A 19,488-nucleotide genomic window follows, 5' to 3' on the forward strand; every position below is an offset into this window, starting at 1 on the left:
CATGTTGTGGTGGTGAAGTGGGACATACTCCAGCGATGAAATTTAAAAGAGAATAAGTATGGTATACAATGATGGTGGAGCTGCAGCATGCATTTCCTATACATATGTACAATAGCAAATAGGAATAGGGAAGTGAGGGATGGTCTGATGGGGTGGAATTGGGTCAGTTTGTTGTCTATCTTGGTGGGGTTTCAGGTCAACAGGTGGATTTTAAGTCTGGTCTTGAATACTTCTACTGTTGTGCTAGCTTTCATATCATTGGGAAGGGAATTCCAGTGGAGAAGGACAAGTAGTGAGAATGAGTAAAAGTAAGATTGTGGAGCATGGAAGAATGAAGAGTGTGAGAAGGAGAACAGAGAGACATGCAGTTGGAGAGGTTGAGGGGAGAGATAGCATGGATACATTTGTAGATGAGCAGTAGGAATTTGAGGAGGGAGCAATGTTTCATGGGGAAATCAGCCAACAAAGTGACAGTGTGGTGTGTTGTAGGAGAATTTCAGCAAGTAGTAGAGGATGCAAGTGGCCACAGTGAGAACTTTGTTTAGTGGGGAGTAGGGGAAGAGGAGGAGACCGAGCAGCAGACTTGAACAATAGTCAAATGTACTGAGGGTCAGTGTAGAGATGAGAATTGTGGCTGAATGGTGGGAGAGTTGCAGCAGATTTTGCTATGTTGGGTTATTTAGTTTCTTCCACTCTCCAACAGGCATCCTGTAAGGATCCTGCTTCAGACCTCCCCTTGTTTAGCCCCCCACCCCCCATTTCCTCTGAATCATACCCTGGGTGTAGGACACGGCCAGTCAATCTTGAATAAAATAGGAATGGAATGGTTGGCAGCCGAGTTCCAATATACTCCTCAAAATCATGACAGCACGATAGTGGGGGTCAGGCGAGTTGGCTAATGTGGTATTGAACTCTACAAAGACACATTCAATTGAATAGGTTAATGCAGGAAGAGCGTTTGAAGAAGACTTAGCTTGGTCCAAGTATGGGTCAAAGAGTCAGGTTTAAAATTGCTTTTGGTGATGGATGAAGGCTAGGGGCAGAGGTCGAAGTGGGCGGGAGCGGTGTTCCCATACTTTTTATTTTTAAGTTTCACAGTTCCTATACTTTTATTTTAAAAATAAACCGTTCTGGGATGGTGTCATTTAAAAATAAAAGTGTAGGAAGAAGTTGAAGCTTACACTTCAGTGGACTGCACTGCACATTCCCATAAATAGCAGGTGTGCTTGTTTGGGTGTTTGGATTGTGTGTGTGGGAGGGGGCACAGGGATGAGGTTTGTGGGGAGTGGGGCAGACCAGCAGGGAACATAGTTCCACTACTTCTTTTCATACACTTCGACCACTGGCTGGGGGGCCTCACGAAGTGGGGGAATTGATATGGTGAAGTGAATGAGTGAATGCTCACAGTGATAGGGGCCAGTACAGGGAGTGGATGAGTTGAGAGAAGAAGATGAGGTTGAGGGAGATGCCTTGAGTGTTGGTGGAAAGATTGTGCAGGTTGACAAGGGGGTAGAGAGAGACAGTAGAATAAAGCTGTAATTGACTGGCCGTGGAGATATTAGAGAGGCTGAGCTCACCCATGATTACCATGTGAGTGTGAGCCATTATGGATTAAAGTAATTAGTCAAGTTCAGGTAAAAAGAGATTTGGGGTTCCGGGAGGGCAGGAGATGAGGGGAATGAGTAGTGGGAAGGAAACAAGGAGTTGAATGGAGATATGCTTCAAGGATGAGGGAGTAAAGTGTCAGGGGGAAGAAAGGGTGATTGATTATATTTGCTGCTTGAGTAGACTTGTTGAGCGGAGATAGAGGTGTTGGTGATGTTCATGACAGGGAACCTGGGGTGGTGTGAGTCAAAGTGATCAGTGATGAGTGAGGTTTTAATGAAGAAAGATGCCCACAGAGACGTCAGTGAGAAGAGATATGTTTGGGACCATATCTACCAAGCCCCCGGGTAGGTTAGGGAGATGATGTTAGAATGGTTGATGAACAGTGGAGGGGCAGTCAGAGTGCCGTTTGGATGGAAAAGTGGAGAATAGGGATGGGGAGGGAGGTGGCACAAAGAGAGTAGTGGGTCAGAGCATGGGGTCAAGGGAAACTATACTAGGGAGAGGGAGAGAGGGAGGGAAAGAGCATGGTTTGGAGGAGGGGTAAATTGCACAGAAGCGTTGTGATGGGGTAAATATAAGCATGGGAGAGTGGAAGAGGAGAGGGATGTTGGGATAGGGCTAGGGGAAGGCAAAGGGGGGAACCATAGAGTGAAATGTAGATGTATTAGGCTAGTAGCAACCCAAAATGAACAATTTAGATGAAACAGACTGGTAGTGACCAAAATCAACAATTTAAATGCCATGGACTGAAGAAAATAAAATCAACTATTTATATGCAACAGGATGTAGCGGCCAAAAATTCAATTTAGATGCAATATGCAAGTACTTACCAAAATCAACAAATTAAATGCAATAGGCCATTAGTTACCAAACATTTACAATTTGGGTACGATAGGCCGGTAGCAACCCAATTTATATGCAATATACCTGTAGCGACCAAAAATTAACAATTCAAATGCAATAGGCCAGTAAGAACCAAAATGAACAATTTAGATGCAGTAGTCCTTGGGTGACCAAACTGAGCAATTGACAAGCAATGGGTTGGTAGGGAACAAAACCAACAATATAGATTGAATGGAAGGTGGTCCTGTTCAATTCCATGCTGTAGGGGGTACATGTGTTTGCTCAAAAGTAATGGGAAAAAGAGGATCCCATTGATAATACACATGAAATCCTTTTCTTGGTGTAGAACAATGCACCACGCTTCATTAGTTGTCTACTGTTTTGGAGAAAGAATTGAATTGAGTTTATTATTATTATTATTATTATTATTATTATTATTATTATTATTATTATTATTATTAGGGTATTTTTTGAGTGCAGACCTGGCTTCGGGAAGCAACAAAACACTTTGCAATCCTAGGGGGAAAACACAGTGAGGGGAGCAGAGAAAAAAGGAGCGGGAAGCTAACAGGGGAGGGTGGGAAATTGGCAGCATGGGGCTAAGACATTGGGGAGCAGGTCACTGAGTCTCAGGTAGGGTGTGGAGTACAGGGTGCGTGGACCTAAGTGTTAAGGAGGAGCCATTCCTTGAAGAGGAAGGCCTTAAGCTCTTTCATGAACTGTGATGGGGCAAGTCTGATGTTGACGGGGAGGAGGTTTCAGAGTCTTGGAGTGTAGACAGAGAAGGCCTTCTGGTTCTTTCCTTCCTTCCTTTCCTTCGAAATCAATTACTTAAAAAAAACTCCTGCCGATGAAACGACATAGAACCGTGAGGAGTTGGTGGGGGAATGATTATGTGATGGGACTCCAAGGAGGTGGGACCACAGCCAGCTCAAGGGGCAGAATCGAGGGTCAGTGGCAGGCCAATGGACAAGAGTGAACATCAACTTGTCAAAGATGCAAGTAAGACAGCGATGGGTGGCAGTAGTTGCAGGCCCCTGAAACAGGAACGGGATCTAGCACCTAATCAGACATACAGAAACCTTCCTGACCTACCTCATCTTATGATGACTCAGTGGAGCCTTCATACAAATGTGAGGAAAAGCCACTTCCTCGCCCATGCGTTTTTCAATATAGAGACACCGTGAAGAGCCCTGGACAAAGACTGAGGGGGACACACCCAGTGGCCAAAGATGGCTACCTCACCTCACATACACGAAGAGGGACAAGGGATGGTCATATGGCCCCTCAGGTCATTGAGGCAAACAACTACAACCTCCATTTTGATTAATAAAGTGGGTGGGTTAAAAAGAACCCAGCCAAGTAAAATGGACCCCCTCCCAGTGCAACCATTTTACCAGGTGAAAAAGCCACCGGGCCACCTAGCCACATGGCTGAGAGAGAGAAGGGATACTCTTTGGAGACTACAGAGGTACCTTTATGGAACTCCTGCCTTATGAGTCATAAGGACTCTTAGGGCAGAGCACAAAAACACAAAGCCACACCTGACATGTCAGTCAGGTTTCAGATTAAGCCTGGCTGGGAGAAAAACAAGTCACAAACCCAGAAAATCCAGCACAAAGAACAGGGGGGTCCCTCGTGTGGTGTATGGTGGGCTTTCTGCCTCACATGGAGGAGACTGTGCCCTTTGTAAAAGGCAAGGTCATGGAGCAGAAGATGCTGATAAGTCTTATGGCTCCAAGGAAAAGATTTTGGAATAAAAAAAGTATGTTTAGAAAGGCCGTGTTACTTTCAAATTTGCCGGACTGTAAACAAAGTGCATGGCAGATTAAGTTTCTTCATTAGTAGCGAATATGGACATTGTCGAGGAATTTGAACAGAGACCACATCAAGGATTTTGGCCTTGGATTCGGGATATGTTTTGGCAGTTTGCTCTGCTACCATCCCCTGCACAAATGAGTGCATGCACGTCTTACTTCATGTCGGCTTTGTAAGTAGTGCCTGTGCTTAATTAAACTTCAAATTCCCATAGTGCACTGGGGGAATTTCCTGCACAACACTTTTACAATGTCCGATAGACAGGCTACTTTGACCATGCTGAAGTTGATATTGCGCTTGGCCCCCCCTCTCCTAATATGCATCAAGGAAATGTGATGCGTGCCTCAATGTAAAATTTACAAAAGTAGAGATATGTTCCTGTAAATTTGAGAACTGCAGTTATGAGTCTGTGTTGCTGAATGAGGGCCTGTTGTGTTATACGAAAACCTGCCCTACGGCGACAGCAGTGGTTGAAGTCTACGAAAAGAAGCAGTGGAACTATGTCCCCTGCTGGCCTGTTTCCGCTCCCCACAAACCCCATCACCATACCCAGAGGCGTTGCTCAGGGTTGGGGGGCCTAAGGGAGCTATAGCCCCTGGTCTTTTGGTTGTAGCCCTGAATAGAATCTCAGGAGCTACAACCAAAAGACTAGCTAGCCCCCAGTCCTGACAGTTCCGACATTAGCGTAGCCCCGGGTCTTTTCCAGACCTAGCAACACCCCTGGCCACGCCCCCTCCCACGTGCCGTTCAAACCCCCAAGCAAACACGCCAGCTGTTTAAGGGAATGTTTAAGTGCAGTGCAGTGCACTGAAGTGTAAGTTTCAACTTCTTCCTACACTTTTATTTTAAAACTAAACCATTCCGGGTTAAAAACGTAGAGGAACACCACTCGCAACTGCTCCCGCCCACTTCGGCCACTGGGCCACAGCGAGTGCAAACACTCCCCGGAGCCAAGGATCTGACTTTGCTCCAAGCCATGGGAACGGCCTGTGCTTCTCAAGCAATTAATGATTGGTAGCAGGCACCCCTGACCTCCTGCAGCTAATGGGAGGCGAGTGATCAAGAGCTGCATGTTAAACCCGAGCAAGCCAGAAATATCCAACACAGAGCCAAGTCTGGATCAACCGGCCGGCGCGGGCCAAAACATGAGTCACGGCGCGCGGGTGGACTGCATACGCTCAGGCTAAGGAACGTATAGGAAAGGATGGCGTGAGTAATGCTCTTCAGGAGGCCAGGCAGGAGTGAAGAAGGAGATAGCCCCCAAAAAGCTGCTCTTGCCAGAATGATACTTTAGGGGAGGGGCCCTTCTTTTAAACATCTCCTAGAAGTATGCACCCAACTCAATGTACAAGTCAGGGGTCCATGGTAGCGGGCACCAACATCAGCAAGCAGCACGCATTCGGAGTTTGTGGGTACAAAGTGCACATGTTATGGACTCAATGTAACAACAATGTAAGGCGAAAAGGAAGAAGTCTAAAGGGGATTTTAACAATCTACATGCCAGTGCTTTGGGCATCCCAGAGGTTACTTGAGGTTTTTAAAAAAGCAGGCTTTGTTGTTTTGTTGGTGAATTTCCTTATGGTGAGTTTCCAATATGTAAGAAAAACCTTTCAGTTTAAGTAATCTCCTAGGGCACGTAAACGGCCAAGGTCTCTGCAGTGGGTCATGCAGGGGTGATAATGATATGTATATGGATGTGTCAAAAGAAGTACCTGCCGGCCAGTGGCGTATCCAGGGAGTGGCTTGGGGTGGCCCGTGCTACCCATGGAATCTGATTGGCCACCCCAGGTGCCACCCCATTATCCTAAACTATGATCATTATGCGTGTGTGCACTCTTACTTCATGCCGCCCCTGCATATGTCAGTGCCCCACTTGGGCACTACAGTCAAAAGAGTCTGGACACGCCACTGCTGCCGCGGGGACAGCAAGAGTTCAAGCACCGTAAATATTGTGCTCCTGGTAGGTGCAGAGGTCGCCCTGTTTCATTGGTGTAAATGAAGAATTACGCCTTTCTGACCAGCTGATATTGGTTGTTGACTCTAAGGTGATCTGGAGTTTGAGGGATACCTGGCAGGCTCCCGGCGGCACTTCCTACTCCTGAACGTACCCCGTGCAGATACCTATACAGCGGATGCAAAGTCCCCTAACCCTATTGCCACCCCCAAGAGGCTTACCCCCTTCTATTTTAGGCGAGAATTTTTGGGAGAATTTTTTTCTGAGATACGCTTGTTTTAGGTACTCGATGACGGTTGTATAACAGCTTCTTTTATTGACTTTGCTCTCCACGCTTATTCCTAGATTTTATTCCAAGTTTTTAAGTTTTGGTAGCTAGGTCGATTTTTCACTACCTACTCCATAGGGTCGGTTCGGGACCGGTGTTGTTGCTGACTCAGAGTTCGGGGATTTTTGGCTAACAGAAGCCTTTCCCTACCTTTACGGCAGGGACGTCATTTAGGGGTCGCCGGAGGTCTCCCTTGCGACCTCTAAAAAAAGAAGGAAAAAAAAGGTGTTTTTTTTGTTTTGTTTATGCAAGCTTCTGGGCTGTGGCAAGCAACATGTAGCTCTTTACTTCTGGAGTGACGGGCTTTCTTGTTCCGGCCCCTTAAAAAAAAGAAGAAAAATAAGAACAGGAGTGCCACAAGTCTAACACTTTCAGCACTGACCCTAAATAAGAAAGAATAGGAATACCAAATAATGTGTCTTTCTGGAATTCTATGCAATAATTGCTAGACTCATTAAAGGTTTATTTCGGGCACACTTCAGGGTGTGAGTCACTGATTTAGTCTGTTCGTAAACGCCTCAACTCAGCCTTTCATCCTTCTGAGGTCGATAAATGAGTACCAACACAGCGCTTAAGCGTAAATGCCATATAATAACACATCATTATCATTTGGTCATGGACGTTTGCTTGCATTCACAGTCATTTGGTAATATGGACCTATACACACTGATCTTAACGATACATATGGCGATCCATTCTTGTATGAAATGTACATCACATTGTAGTGATATCGTAATCATATTTTTCGTAGTGTACAATGCTATGTGATGCCACTTCCTGTTTTGTCAACAGGTGAAAGGTCGTGTTCCATCGCTTCCTGGGATATCACTTCGGGGGGGGGGGTCAAATGACAACACTTCCTGTGATGTCATCAGGGGGTCAAGGTCGTATGGTGTCACTTTCGCTACCCCTGGCATTTTGGTGAAATGACGTCCCTGTTCTACGGGCGGCCTTTCTGTAGTTTGCACATTTAAAGCATCTGGCGAGCCAAAGGCTACAGACCCCCGTGCTAGTGGGACGGTGCCAGCGGAAGTCTAAGGGAATGGGAGGAGATGTATCCACCCATATCAATTGCACACGTGTTACACTTTGCTACTTTCTTTATTTGGATTGAAATATGCAGTGGGTGTGTGACAACCTCTTTCCCATCATGCTACTTATGAGGTGTATCACTCATGAAAAGCATGTGTTTGCTTATTTAAAAAGTAGAAATGATATGATATGATATGGCATTTGTAACGCGCCTATACACAAGTGTTTCAAATGAAAAACCAACAATGAAATCATTCACATTGACTTGCCAACGGTACTCAGAATTGGCAGGGCCAGTTGCAGTTTGCGAAAAGTGGGCCATCCACCCTTTGACAATGTTCTATATTGCTTCAGACTTTTGAGTTATTGACTACAGTAAAGAATGTGGGACTCGAATGCTTAAAGGGTTGGATTTGGCAATGTTATCTGTCAAACATCCGTGGCCACAAAAAGCTCCTTCTATATGCTTGCCGTGCAAGAAAGGGCCCTCCCAAGACGCCCAGGGCCAACAACTCGGGTCCCACGCATTTTTTTTCTTTCGCTCTAGACATCCATCTAATTCCCAATGTTCTCCTAATAATCGGATCCCTAACACGGGGCACCTCAACCTTCAATCATATGTGCTAGGCCAGACATCATTGACGCTTTGAAACTCAATTTACTTGCTGTATAAGTGCCTCACAAATTCACAATAAATAAATAAATTAACAAAGATGCAGTCAAGTCTTTGGCTAGGCAGCTCAGCACACTGGTGATCAGCTAAAATCGCTGTCTCAGTCGGACAGGCTATTGGACGGCTTCACAGGTTTGGCACTATGGCAGGGAACCTACCACCAGTAAGGTGGCACTATTACAAGCCCAGACAAAACTGGTGGAGACCGAAACCCGTTACCATCTAGCGGCTGTGTGTTGCAATGGCTTAAACTAATGTGGTGGTCACAGCTCATTAAGTAGTGGTCATATGCCCACCACAGGTAGGCTCAAATGAGCAGTGCTTCATTGCTGTGCCTGCTCAAATGAACTAAAGAACCACGTCATGGACGTCCTATGAACATTTCTGGTGGCACTTCTTGAAAATACACAGCGTGGTGGCGCAGTACTACGACTGGCAGTCACTTAGGGCCCGATTCATGGAATTTATTGCACGGTTCAAAGTGACTTTTGCACTGCTGAAAAGCGACTCTGCACTTCCTACACACACCCTGATTCATGGAACTGTGCAAAGTGTATATTTGCAGTGCAAAGTCAGTGCAAGTGGTCCATTTTGCAGTACAAAATGACTTTGCACGGACTTAGCACTGCAAAAATACACTTTGCACAGTTCCATGAATTTGGGTTTTGTCGGCAATGCAAAGTCAGTTATCAGCAGTGCAAAGAAAAAATATCCCATGACTCGGCCCTTACTATCATTAATGCGAGCCAGGCTAGTTGGACAAGAGCGTCAGCCGGTACATTACATGACCACACACCCTGCCCCCAATTCACTATCACAACTCCATTTTTAGGCGCCAGTGGAAACCCGGTGCGTTGGCTTATCTTGCACACAGAACTGTGACTATAGTCCTTGCACTTTCAGCGTCCCCTTCGTGCTTTGAGTTAAAGAAGCACACACATTTCATCAACCAATCCCTTGATTTCATCATCTGTGAAAAAAAGCATAATTTGCAGATCAAATGCCATTGGACAATCAATCAGATAAGGACCAATTAATTAGTGTTAATGGCCAGTTCCAAAGTGAATAATGCTACAGGATCGGGAGGATAGATCAGAGGTCACGCGCTCGCCTTGAAAGCAAGACGACATGGAGCAACACTGATTCGATCCCTGGGTCTGTGCTTAGAGACCTCTGGGTGTTAAGAGCGTTATAAATGACCTACCGTATCATACAGTATATCGCACTAATTAAGCAAGCAGAATAGAGGCGCCTTGTACCCTATTGAGCTATTTTTAGTCATGCTACTAATATGGATAATACAAATCTGCCTCTCCCTCTTAGTATCTGACATATGCCTGTTAGTATCTGACATATCTCTGTTAGTATCTCTCATATCCTTGTTAGTATCTGACATATGCCTTTTAGTATCTGGCATATCCCTGTTAGTATCTGACATATCCCTGTTAGTATCTGGCATATCCATGTTAGTATCTGACATATCATGTTAGTATCTGGCATATCCCTGTCAGGATCTGGCATATGTACTGTCAGAAATAAAACATGGCACGCAACAAGAATGTTTTGCTTTCTGCCGGCATGAAAGCCTAGGCTGACTTGATTTGCTAATAAGCAATACTATTTTGTGAAACAACAGTCCTTTTTGTTTCATAGCTTTCACTCAATCAGGGGTACACACAATTGACAGGAGCCTGTTTCATATTCTGAGTTTAGGTAAATGTTGCACCCTAGCATTAAATGACAACTCTGGAATGGATGCCACCAAAAAAATGATACAGGCAAATCACACAGAGGCTTGGAAACAGCTGAGAGCATAGGCACACATCGGGATCAAAGACATAGGGCCTAATTCCCAGAACGTTTGGCACGGAGCAAAGTGACTCTTCCCTGCAAAAATACACTTTGAACCGGGGCGAAGCACCTGTGTACTCGGCGCCCCTGGTCCGAAGGATGATGGAGAGGGAAATGGAAAGACCCTCAGAGGAAAAGGAACCCACGCCTGGATGCAAACCTCAGTACACGGGGTCAACCTGCACTTCGCAAGTTCCAATCAAGCACATGGGCTGACTCAGCCCTACATTCTTCCCAGGACGATAACTTGAGTACAATTAACTTGGGTAATAATAACATCGGCTATTACAGCGCTTAGAAGCGGGGTGAATCTGTTACAAAGCACGTTATAAGAATACCAGGCATCATTAAGGTCTAGTAGTAAAAGGGAGGAGAAGTAAGGAAGTCGGCGTTACCTGCAGCTCCCCCTCCATTACACTGAGCAGCCTGATCAGGTCCTCCTTGGAGGGCTCCATGGCCTTGCTCTTCTTCCAGTCAGAAACGCCATCAGAGCCCAGGTGCCTTTTGACGGTGGCCGACACAATCACCTCGCCCTCCTTCTTCCGGTTGGCTTTGTTCTTCTTCCTGCCATCTTCCTGGGGGCCCTCCTCGTCGTCGGCATTGCGCTCTGCTTTGGCGTTGTTACAGGGCCCGTTGGGCGAGCCCTCCCCTGCTTGGCTGCGGGACCTCATGCCCACCTGCAGAAAGGGAAACAGAGGCTGGGGTTAGAGAGGCCGGTGTGCCCATGCGACGCTAGGAAGCCAATCCACACTTTCGCCTTCCACATTATATTACCATTCAAGGCTGCCTGTTATTTGGTAAACTCAGAGGCATTCTGGCGTCTGGAGGTCGTATCCGAAAACACATCTAAAACGCCGCCCCCAGAGCGCCCTTCCCAACGCAGCCTGTGGCAGTCTGGAGAGCCGTGCCTACCTGCCTACTCCAGGCCTGCTCTAAATAAAGCAGCCGGTCACATCCAGGCGAATTCCAACTGTCCAAAATAACACGATTAGGAGAGCGTAATGCAGGCACCGAGCCACGCGCATTCTCTGAGCGCGGACTCAGGGGATGTACCCTCTACACGTGGTGCGGATGAATCACAACAGCACGGAACGATGCCGTTTCTAAAATCGCATCTCCCTAGCAGCACGAACAATGCCCCGGGCGGCCTGGGAAAGCCTGTCCCGTCCCAAGTTCACAGTGGAAAAGCAAACAATGACTGCCCCGACAGGCTTCCGGCCCGCGCGTCACCGCCAGCGGCGGCCACTCCGGCTACCCTCAACAAGCAGCACTCTGTGGGGCGCGGGACACTGTGGCTACATCGCTGATAACGCCCAGACGGGGGAAAGCGCCCTGAAACCGGGGGAAACGCAGATAAGCAGCCATGCAGGTAGATAAGTCGATCAGGAGGGGGACAGGCCCTGAATTTCAATGGAAAATCCTTTGTAATGACGCCCACAGTCTCTCACAGCTAAGCGGGCAGATTGACTGGCAAAGGGAAAGGCACTCTCAATGGCTGACCTGCTGACTTACAGAAAAACATAGTGGTACAGCAAGGCACAGACATGTCGCTAGATGGCTGTAGGGGTGGACAAACCGAAGTAGGGGCCGGTCTTAGGTCAGGGCCACACAGGTCAGCACCCGCGTCGCCATTAGTGCCATGCCAGCTCGGGGGAGTATTTCGAGGGCTCCCCCGCGCTGGAGTGGTGGGTGGAGATGCGGCAGGCGCCCTATTTTAATGAGATGCGGCCTGCTCACCTGCTTGTGATGGGCGCGCCAGCAGGAGAGCAGGGTGCTTTTTATTACAATGCAGCCCGGCTGTCCAACCAGCACGGGAGAGCAGCCTCATGCTGGTTTGATAGCCGCGCCTGTATTAAAGTGCTTAACTCCCTGCTCCTGCATGGGAGTGGGGAGTTAAGCACTTACGTACAGCAACAATATATACATACCCGCGCCCTTGGTAAAAAGAGTTCGAGCAGGTGGCGCAAGCTTCCCGTACCTAGCATCCCTACAATGGAATGTCCAACCACCGCCACTACGAGCGGAAGAATCAGTCATGGCATTCCGGAATTCTATGAAAGCCATGCTCTTCCCCGGACCTAACCCCTACTAACCACACATGACTGCATATTGTACAAATATATAACTTTCAAATGTATATATAACGTGTGCTCAAATTATACATGTATATCATGTAAATGTATATCCAACTTATATTTTCCCTATAACTAAGTTCCCTCAAGTAAGAGCGCCATGATGCCCAAGGGCTGTTTGTGCGCTATAGAAATGTAAACATAAATAAACAAAACATTTGGAAGCACACAGGCTGAGTCAACAAAATGTGCCCCCCTCCCCTGCAGGGACCCCGGTCGGGGGCACCGGGGGAGAGGGTGAGGGTGCCAAATTTTGTGGACTCTCCCTTGGAGCTTCCAGAGTTAAGGTCGGCCCTGTGTCGGGGTATTGTGAGCCAGAGGTGGGTCATAGCTGTGATCTTGGGAGAGAAGTGGTAGTTGGCCTCGGGCAGGCAGGTCAGCCCAGCTCTACTAACTAGAATTGCAGCCATGGCCTCACTTCCATTGCTGCCTCCCCTAGAGACACCTTCCTCCAGTGCTAACGCAATGGTGTCTGCCAAACCCTGCACATGTCAGGGGAATAGTGTTCAAATCAGGCGCGCGCGCGCGTCTCTGGTGCAACAAGACCAAAACTTCAGGAGCGGGGGCTGACACGTCAATGATCGGCGAGGGGCTACCTGTGTGTGGATCAACTTTACTCATGTGCTGCACCATTCCTGTTGTCCAAAGGGATTGCTTTTGGGAACCAGTGTCAAATGAGCAGCCTCCGGGGAAATGTAATGAATGTTGGGCTGGTGAAATTGACCAAAAGCATGATAGGCTTCAAATAAAAAATGCACATTTTGATGATTTTCAGCATGGTATTGCTGTGGTTGTGATGTGGTGCATGGCTGGATTTGTCAGTTGGTTCTTCATGGTGCATAGTCCATTGCATTGAGCCATAATCCCATGAAAGACTGAGTGATGCTACAGTTGCAGTGCCTCTGAGGTGTCAGTGTGCAGACAGATGGGAGGTCCCAGGAAGCTGACTAGCTACTGTGGCCCTCGAATTTGTATTTTAGCATAGTGTCATCTGACAGAGCATCCCCCCGGTCTAACAACACATCTCAGCATACAACTCCACTGCACTATATGTCCCTAAAGCCACACTAACTCACCACAGATAGATCAGCACAACAAACCACACTCCTTAAACAACACTCTGACAAACACCAGTCAACCACACAACGTGTGTAGCCCTCTGCAGGGCAAATTAGCCACTGCTCTAGACAAGTAACACAATATCTAAGACCCACATCGTACAGACTGCCTTATCTTTTCAAATGTGCACACATCAACATTGCAACAAAGCATCCATGCCATGCCAAGTGTCTATCCCTGTGCTCACCACTTACAGATCGTGAAGATCCAAAAAACACTGAAAAGTGGGAAGATGTGTTATGCTGTACTCAATAAACTTACCATGAACGGGCATACCATTCTCATTTAGGGAAGTATGCTGAACGGCCCAGGCAACTTCGGCAACTGGCAGCGACATGGCAGGAAATTATAGGAATTCTGCTATGCCATAATCCTTGGTGCAGTGACTGGCTGGTGAAACTAAATATCTGCCTGACAAATTCAGTGATATGGATAATGAGCAAGGGTCACTGCAACAATAACGTAATCCTAGGTGGGGGTCTCAGAGACAAATTTGCAAAACCTGAAAAGACAGCCTCCCTGATGAGTTTTAGAGGCATGAAAGCACTTGGAGGAGAACAGCAACTTGAAATGCAGCAGGTATTTAACACTGGGAACTAGAGTGCGTGCCTCACCCACCCTCTGTTTTTCTACAAAAAAGGGGGTCTCAGAGACCACCAATGGAAGAGCACAAGGAGACATTATTTTGCCCCTTACATTATTACATTGGTCCAATTGCAAGGCAGTATTTTCTTTAATAGTGTGCACTTCATTACTTGTAAGGACTAAGGGCTCCACTTTCTGCAGTTAAGTAACAGAGAAATTACACTCTTTTTAACCCCCTCTGCAAATTAGGCACTTGACCACATACCCTCTGAGCTGCACTTGTACAGTAATGTTGTCTTATGGCGTTTACTTGAAAAATACACAAAACCCATAGTAAAGCAACCCGACAATATGTAAATACTTATAGAAACATGTTCATTCAAAAGAATGTCAATTTACCTCTATTTACCACATGCAGAATGGAAAACTACAAGTCCTAGGGTGCAAAATAATGAGGTCCTGATAAAATAACCTGTTGTACAATACTGTACTTTCAGTACTTTAAGAAGTACATATTTTTTTTTATTTAAAAACATGCATTGCACAGAGGGGACCTGTTACTTGTGCCCTTATGTGCAAACAAGTCTCCTGCATTCTGTTTTAGTCATTTGCACTATGAAGTGCAAATCAAGAGTGTAAATGAAAGCAAATTGCTGTGTACGCCTTACTTTTTCACTTTGCAGTGCAAATTAGTTAAATGCTGCATGCCATTTATGCATAAAGGCAGTGATTACAATGGATTCCCCTGGAATCGGTCTGCTTTTAGCTGGTGTAAAAAGAGGTCAGATTTCATAAGAATCTAAAGCATTTGCGTTAGCAGCATGAAAATCTCATGCTGGTGGAAATGCTTCTGTTGTTGTTTAAAGGAGAGGATGGAGATGGCAGAAAAGCCAATTCCGTATTGTTCCCCTCTAACCACACAAATGAATGAAAATATGGCACAGAGTAAAATTGATGTCTAAGACCTTTATGCAAACATTTTACACATGCTTTTTATGCCTTAACTTAATAAATCTGATCTTCACTCTAAAATAAATTGCGTACAAAAGGTCACCTGCCATAGAGATGGTTTGTCACAAACTTCCAGCTTGCTGTAAGATATGTTGTTAATAAGACTTGATATCTACATGTCAAAGTATGAATGGACATCATTAGTATAAACACATCTCAAAAGGGAGCTGCATTGTTTCTCTTGCTTTAGTTGTCTTCAAAGCAGCCACAGATTTGCCAGTCAATTGGAGCTGTAAGGGGTCTTTCAGTTGAAATTCCCCTTAGCAGCACCAATTGCCTAACAATCCCGGCCTGGGAAAGGCACTGCTAATAACAAAAGGAAAGTAATTGTGCAGACCCTACTTCCGTCATCATCTGCATTTTGTCCTGCTCAAGGAAACTCTTAAAGTCCACAGGTTCCTTCAGAAATGGCCCAGAATTTCATGGGGCTCTGGGGGGTTGGGGGTGGGGGGGGGTGTACGAGCAAATGGTGCTGCACCTATGCATTACCAGTTATGTATATGTAGGAAGCTTGTACTAAATTTCCCAACCGGGCGTGAGGGGGGCAAAGGGAGGTGGTAGTGGTGGCTATGACAGAGCACCCAATCATTGGACAGTCTGGTAACACTGGGGCGCCTGGTCACCCTACTGTACTGCTGCTGCTTGCTCCGCCCAGTGCTGTGCGTGAGATCATCTTGCACTACAGCTGTATGCGCTGCTGCATGAGTGTGTCTTCAGCGGAAGCTTACACTTCTTCTGCCTATTATGTACTTGTCCTCTGTGTTAAAAAAGGCTTACATTTTCTGTACGCCCCCCTCCCCTAGGATGACCAGATTTAAAAAGTAGAAAACCGGGACACGGCAACTAACATAAAAGTAGGACTAACTCTTGAAAGTGGCTGTCAAGGCACTACACTTCAGTAGTGTTTGGAGGAGAAGGGGGTTTCAGTGTTACTGTTCAAGGAAACACATATTATAATTAGTTTATCGCAAACTAACACTATCTTAAGTTGTAAAATGCAGCATTTCCTCTTTGCGAGATTGTCCATTCCTGCCTGCCAGCCATGAAGACCTACTACAAAAAACCCGGACCACTGCAGTTTCCAATTGGAACATGATATTGAGAAAGGGAGACAGAGCACCAAAAACCGGGATAGCCCCGGCAAAACCGGGACATCTGGTCACCCTCCACCACCCACCGTTCTACCAGATGTGTTTGTGTGTGGAAATGTCAATTTCTTTCTATGTATGCTGTGCCTGATCAGTGTATGGGAAAATAATATCCTCCCATTGCCCAGCTGGTGTCTGTGCCTCTGTCTGGAAGGGGAAGCTTGCACTGATGCTGACTGTGATGTAAGTGTGCCGTCTGGGTTTATCATTCACTCTGGCTGCCGGTGCAGTTCTTGTTCTGTGGGCGAGAGAAGCTTGCCCTGCTGATGCTGATGCAGTAGCTTTTCTGCCTACACAAGATGCTTGTACTGATGCTGCCCTTATCATCGGTAGTGTACCAGGTATTCCTGCAGCCCCTATGGCGCAACAGGACCACGTCATTGTAGAGCCCCCAGGTTGACCTTAAAACTCTAAAGGGCATCATTATGAGTATCACTGACAGATTACGAGTGCCAGCAACGGTTGTAAAGTCCGATTGGGTTCCATGGGGGATATGCCGGTATTACCGGCACCAGTAATACCGATGCCAGTAATACGGGGGATATTTGCAAGTAAGGTGCCTTACGTAACTCCAGCTCTTAGCAAATCAGGTACCCCACTGGCAGACTAGTCCTTTGCTGGTGCGGAAACGTGCCGGTATACAGTAATACCGGCACATTATTCCAGCACCGGCAAAGTTGTAATGAGACCCTGTCTCTGTGTGTTATGAACTCCAGGGCCCCCACATGCCCGTTTTACAGGGGGCCCCATTCCCGTAATAAAAGTCTGTACTGCTGCTGCTCAGGACCAGCCTCTCCTGCATAGGAGGGAAACGTTTCCTTGTGTTACTTGTGCAGTGCCCATAATCTGTGTGTGAGGGTGGTGTGCACTGTTGCTGCCTGTGATATGTCTATTCTGTGCGTGAGTCAGGCTTGCAGTTCTGTGTGAGCGGGACGTTTGCACTGCTACTTCCCACCCGTGCCTGTTACGTGTGTAAGTGAAGCTTTTGCAGCTGTTGGCTGTCCTTGTATCTATTGTGTGTGTGGTTTGCACTGATACTCCCATGATGCAACTGTTCCGTAAATGGGTGACACTTGCCCTCCTGCTGACAATACTGTATCATCCCTTTGTGCATGGCACGCTTGAAGTGTAGTTACCCAGACCGCAGACCGACTTTCTGTGAGGCTTCCTTTTTTTACTGCCACTTTAAACCCCAAGGGGTAGTAATATCATTGAATTGCACGCAGTGCAGGCTGTGTCCATGGTGCACAGAACGCAAATAGGATCATTGCCACTTATTTCTTTCTGTCTGTTGGCCAACATTCGCTCGCATGCAGCAAATTAACCCACATTTCCACGTGCCATTGCCTGTGGAGTACCCTTGCTGAAAATGTTGGGGGGACATGACATGTAAACAAAAGGAGCCCCTGCCAAAGGAGTGGGACAAAATGGTGTGCCACAAAAGTCAGGGGGGACAGACAATCTTGTCCCCCCTTAAAATTACGCCTATTGCTACCGGGTGTGACCAAACTGGTTAATTTTCCAACTCCCTCTATTGCACTGCAAGGTGTGGCCATTAATTACCTCCGAAACAACAACGAGTACTGCATTTGGTTTTCTCTGAAACGTACATGTTGTGTTCTCCTAATTGGTCAACCTAGCCCCTCTCTCATCACAATCCAAAGAAATGGCATAGGCGCAAAAAGCCTCTTCTAATGTCCAAGGCCCAATAACCTGCCAAGCTGGTCATTTCCAGCTGATGATTCGTAGAAAGGTACTGCAGTTCATTGCTTTCCATCTTCGTGCTCCGGTGGTTGCTGCCTTGGTCCGGATTGATTATTGTAATTATCTTTATCTGGCGCAACCTGACTATCTGTTGCATCGCCCCCAGATTCTTTAGAATTCTGCTGCCCGGCGTGCTACCAGCGCTTCCTTCGGGGATCATGTCTCCCCAGTTCTGTGTGCTCTGCATTGGCTACTAGTGGTCAAACGTGTGCATTCTAAATCCCTGTGTCCTGTGCACAGGGCGTTTCACGCAGTGGGCCCTGAGAATTTGCAGTGGAAATTTCGGCCTTATGTTCCCACCCGCTTGTTGCGGTCTAAGGGTCGTTTCCTACTTGCTGTGCCCAGATTCCGTCGTGTTAGAATTGGCGGCCGCTCTTTCTCTGTGGGAGCTGCCAAACTGTAGAATGCCCTACCTATTGCACTCCGCTCCATGGCTGTCCATCTGCAATTCAGAAAGGCCTTGAAGACCCTGCTTTTTTTATTCACATCTACTTAGGATTTGTTTCAGTCATTAGCAGCAGGTTGCCTTTTGGTGTCAGTTGTGCTGTATCTTGGTACGAAACAGATAACATAATCTGTGGGCACTTATTCGGGAAGGGCTACCAGAGGATAAGTGCCCATTTTCCTATCAGGGCACACAAGCTCCAGAAAACCATGCTGTTTTCCTCTGAGCAGGAGTACCACGGACAACCCCAGACACGTGTTCCTACCTTGCTAGGCCGCACCAGTGAGGTGCGGGTGAGATGCAGCACCCCTCTAGGCACAGAGAACAAGGGGCACATGTCGTGTCAACCTTTACTTACGGAGGGTGAAATGCAAAGTGTTTCAACATTTGCCATAAGTGTTATTCAAAATGCTTCATCGCACCTGGGAGCTCATCCTCGAATGCTTGCATACATCGGAATACTTTTTGGACAGCATGCACTTTTTCTAAAAGAAATCTGCCGTAAATAGTTGGGAGCGTCGAGCATTGCTGGTATTGATACTGTTCGACCACAGTGACCCCTAAGATGTCTTTTTCCCCAATCCATCAGGATTCCTAAGGTAGATCCCACATGTGCTCATCCTCTCAGTTGGGTACAGAGCACACATTTGCAAGACATCGAAGATAGCGATTGATATTCAAAGGATATTACAGTTGGGCAGGTGGTCAAATTGTGTGATGAAGATGATTCCCAAACTGTGAACTGGACAACATTGAGCGATGATGAATAGAATGTGCTCAAAATGGGCACATTCCATCTGTGGACTGTGCATGGACGCATTTCTCAGTAATACAGAGACTCATAGCACTGTGCTCTTTCCCACTGGGGAATAAGTATGGCACCCTCAACCACCAGTTGCACGTCTCCATAAACAAAGGCAACACAGGTGAGGCTGTGTGTGTGGAACCTTCTTTCTTCTGGATCACACGTGAACCACCTTAACTCCCCTCCCTACATCCCAGCAGCTTCATAGCCCAACGTCACTTCCCCTTCAACCATAAGACCCGAAATGGGACCACCCACATAACGATGTGGGAGAACATGGGGCCTGTCACTTCACAACGTGACAACATGTAGCATGCGACAATGACAGGCACATCGTGCACACAAGATGCAATGTATCAGATGGACATTATT

The 19,488-nt window shown here is 46.8% G+C and overlaps 1 protein-coding gene across 6 annotated transcripts in view; it reads right to left on the bottom strand.

Moving 5' to 3' along the window:
• FILIP1 (filamin A interacting protein 1) overlaps window positions 1-19,488 on the bottom strand; it is a 708,753-nt gene that overhangs the window by 338,667 nt on the left and 350,598 nt on the right. For 4 of the 6 annotated variants that reach the window (XR_011260424.1, XM_069606270.1, XM_069606266.1 and 1 more), the window contains exons 1-2: window positions 10,882-11,009; window positions 10,503-10,784 (exon numbers count right to left, since the gene is read on the bottom strand). Coding sequence is in view for 5 of the 6 variants with exons in the window: in XM_069606270.1 (XP_069462371.1) it covers window positions 10,503-10,784; window positions 10,882-10,884 (285 nt within the window). In the remaining variant the exon portion in view is untranslated. The other 2 variants (XM_069606268.1, XM_069606267.1) reach the window with 2 other exon arrangements.

Source organism: Ambystoma mexicanum, chromosome 4p, assembly GCF_040938575.1.
Source record: "Ambystoma mexicanum isolate Mex_15411 chromosome 4p, UKY_AmexF1_1, whole genome shotgun sequence".
NCBI lineage: Eukaryota > Metazoa > Chordata > Amphibia > Caudata > Ambystomatidae > Ambystoma > Ambystoma mexicanum.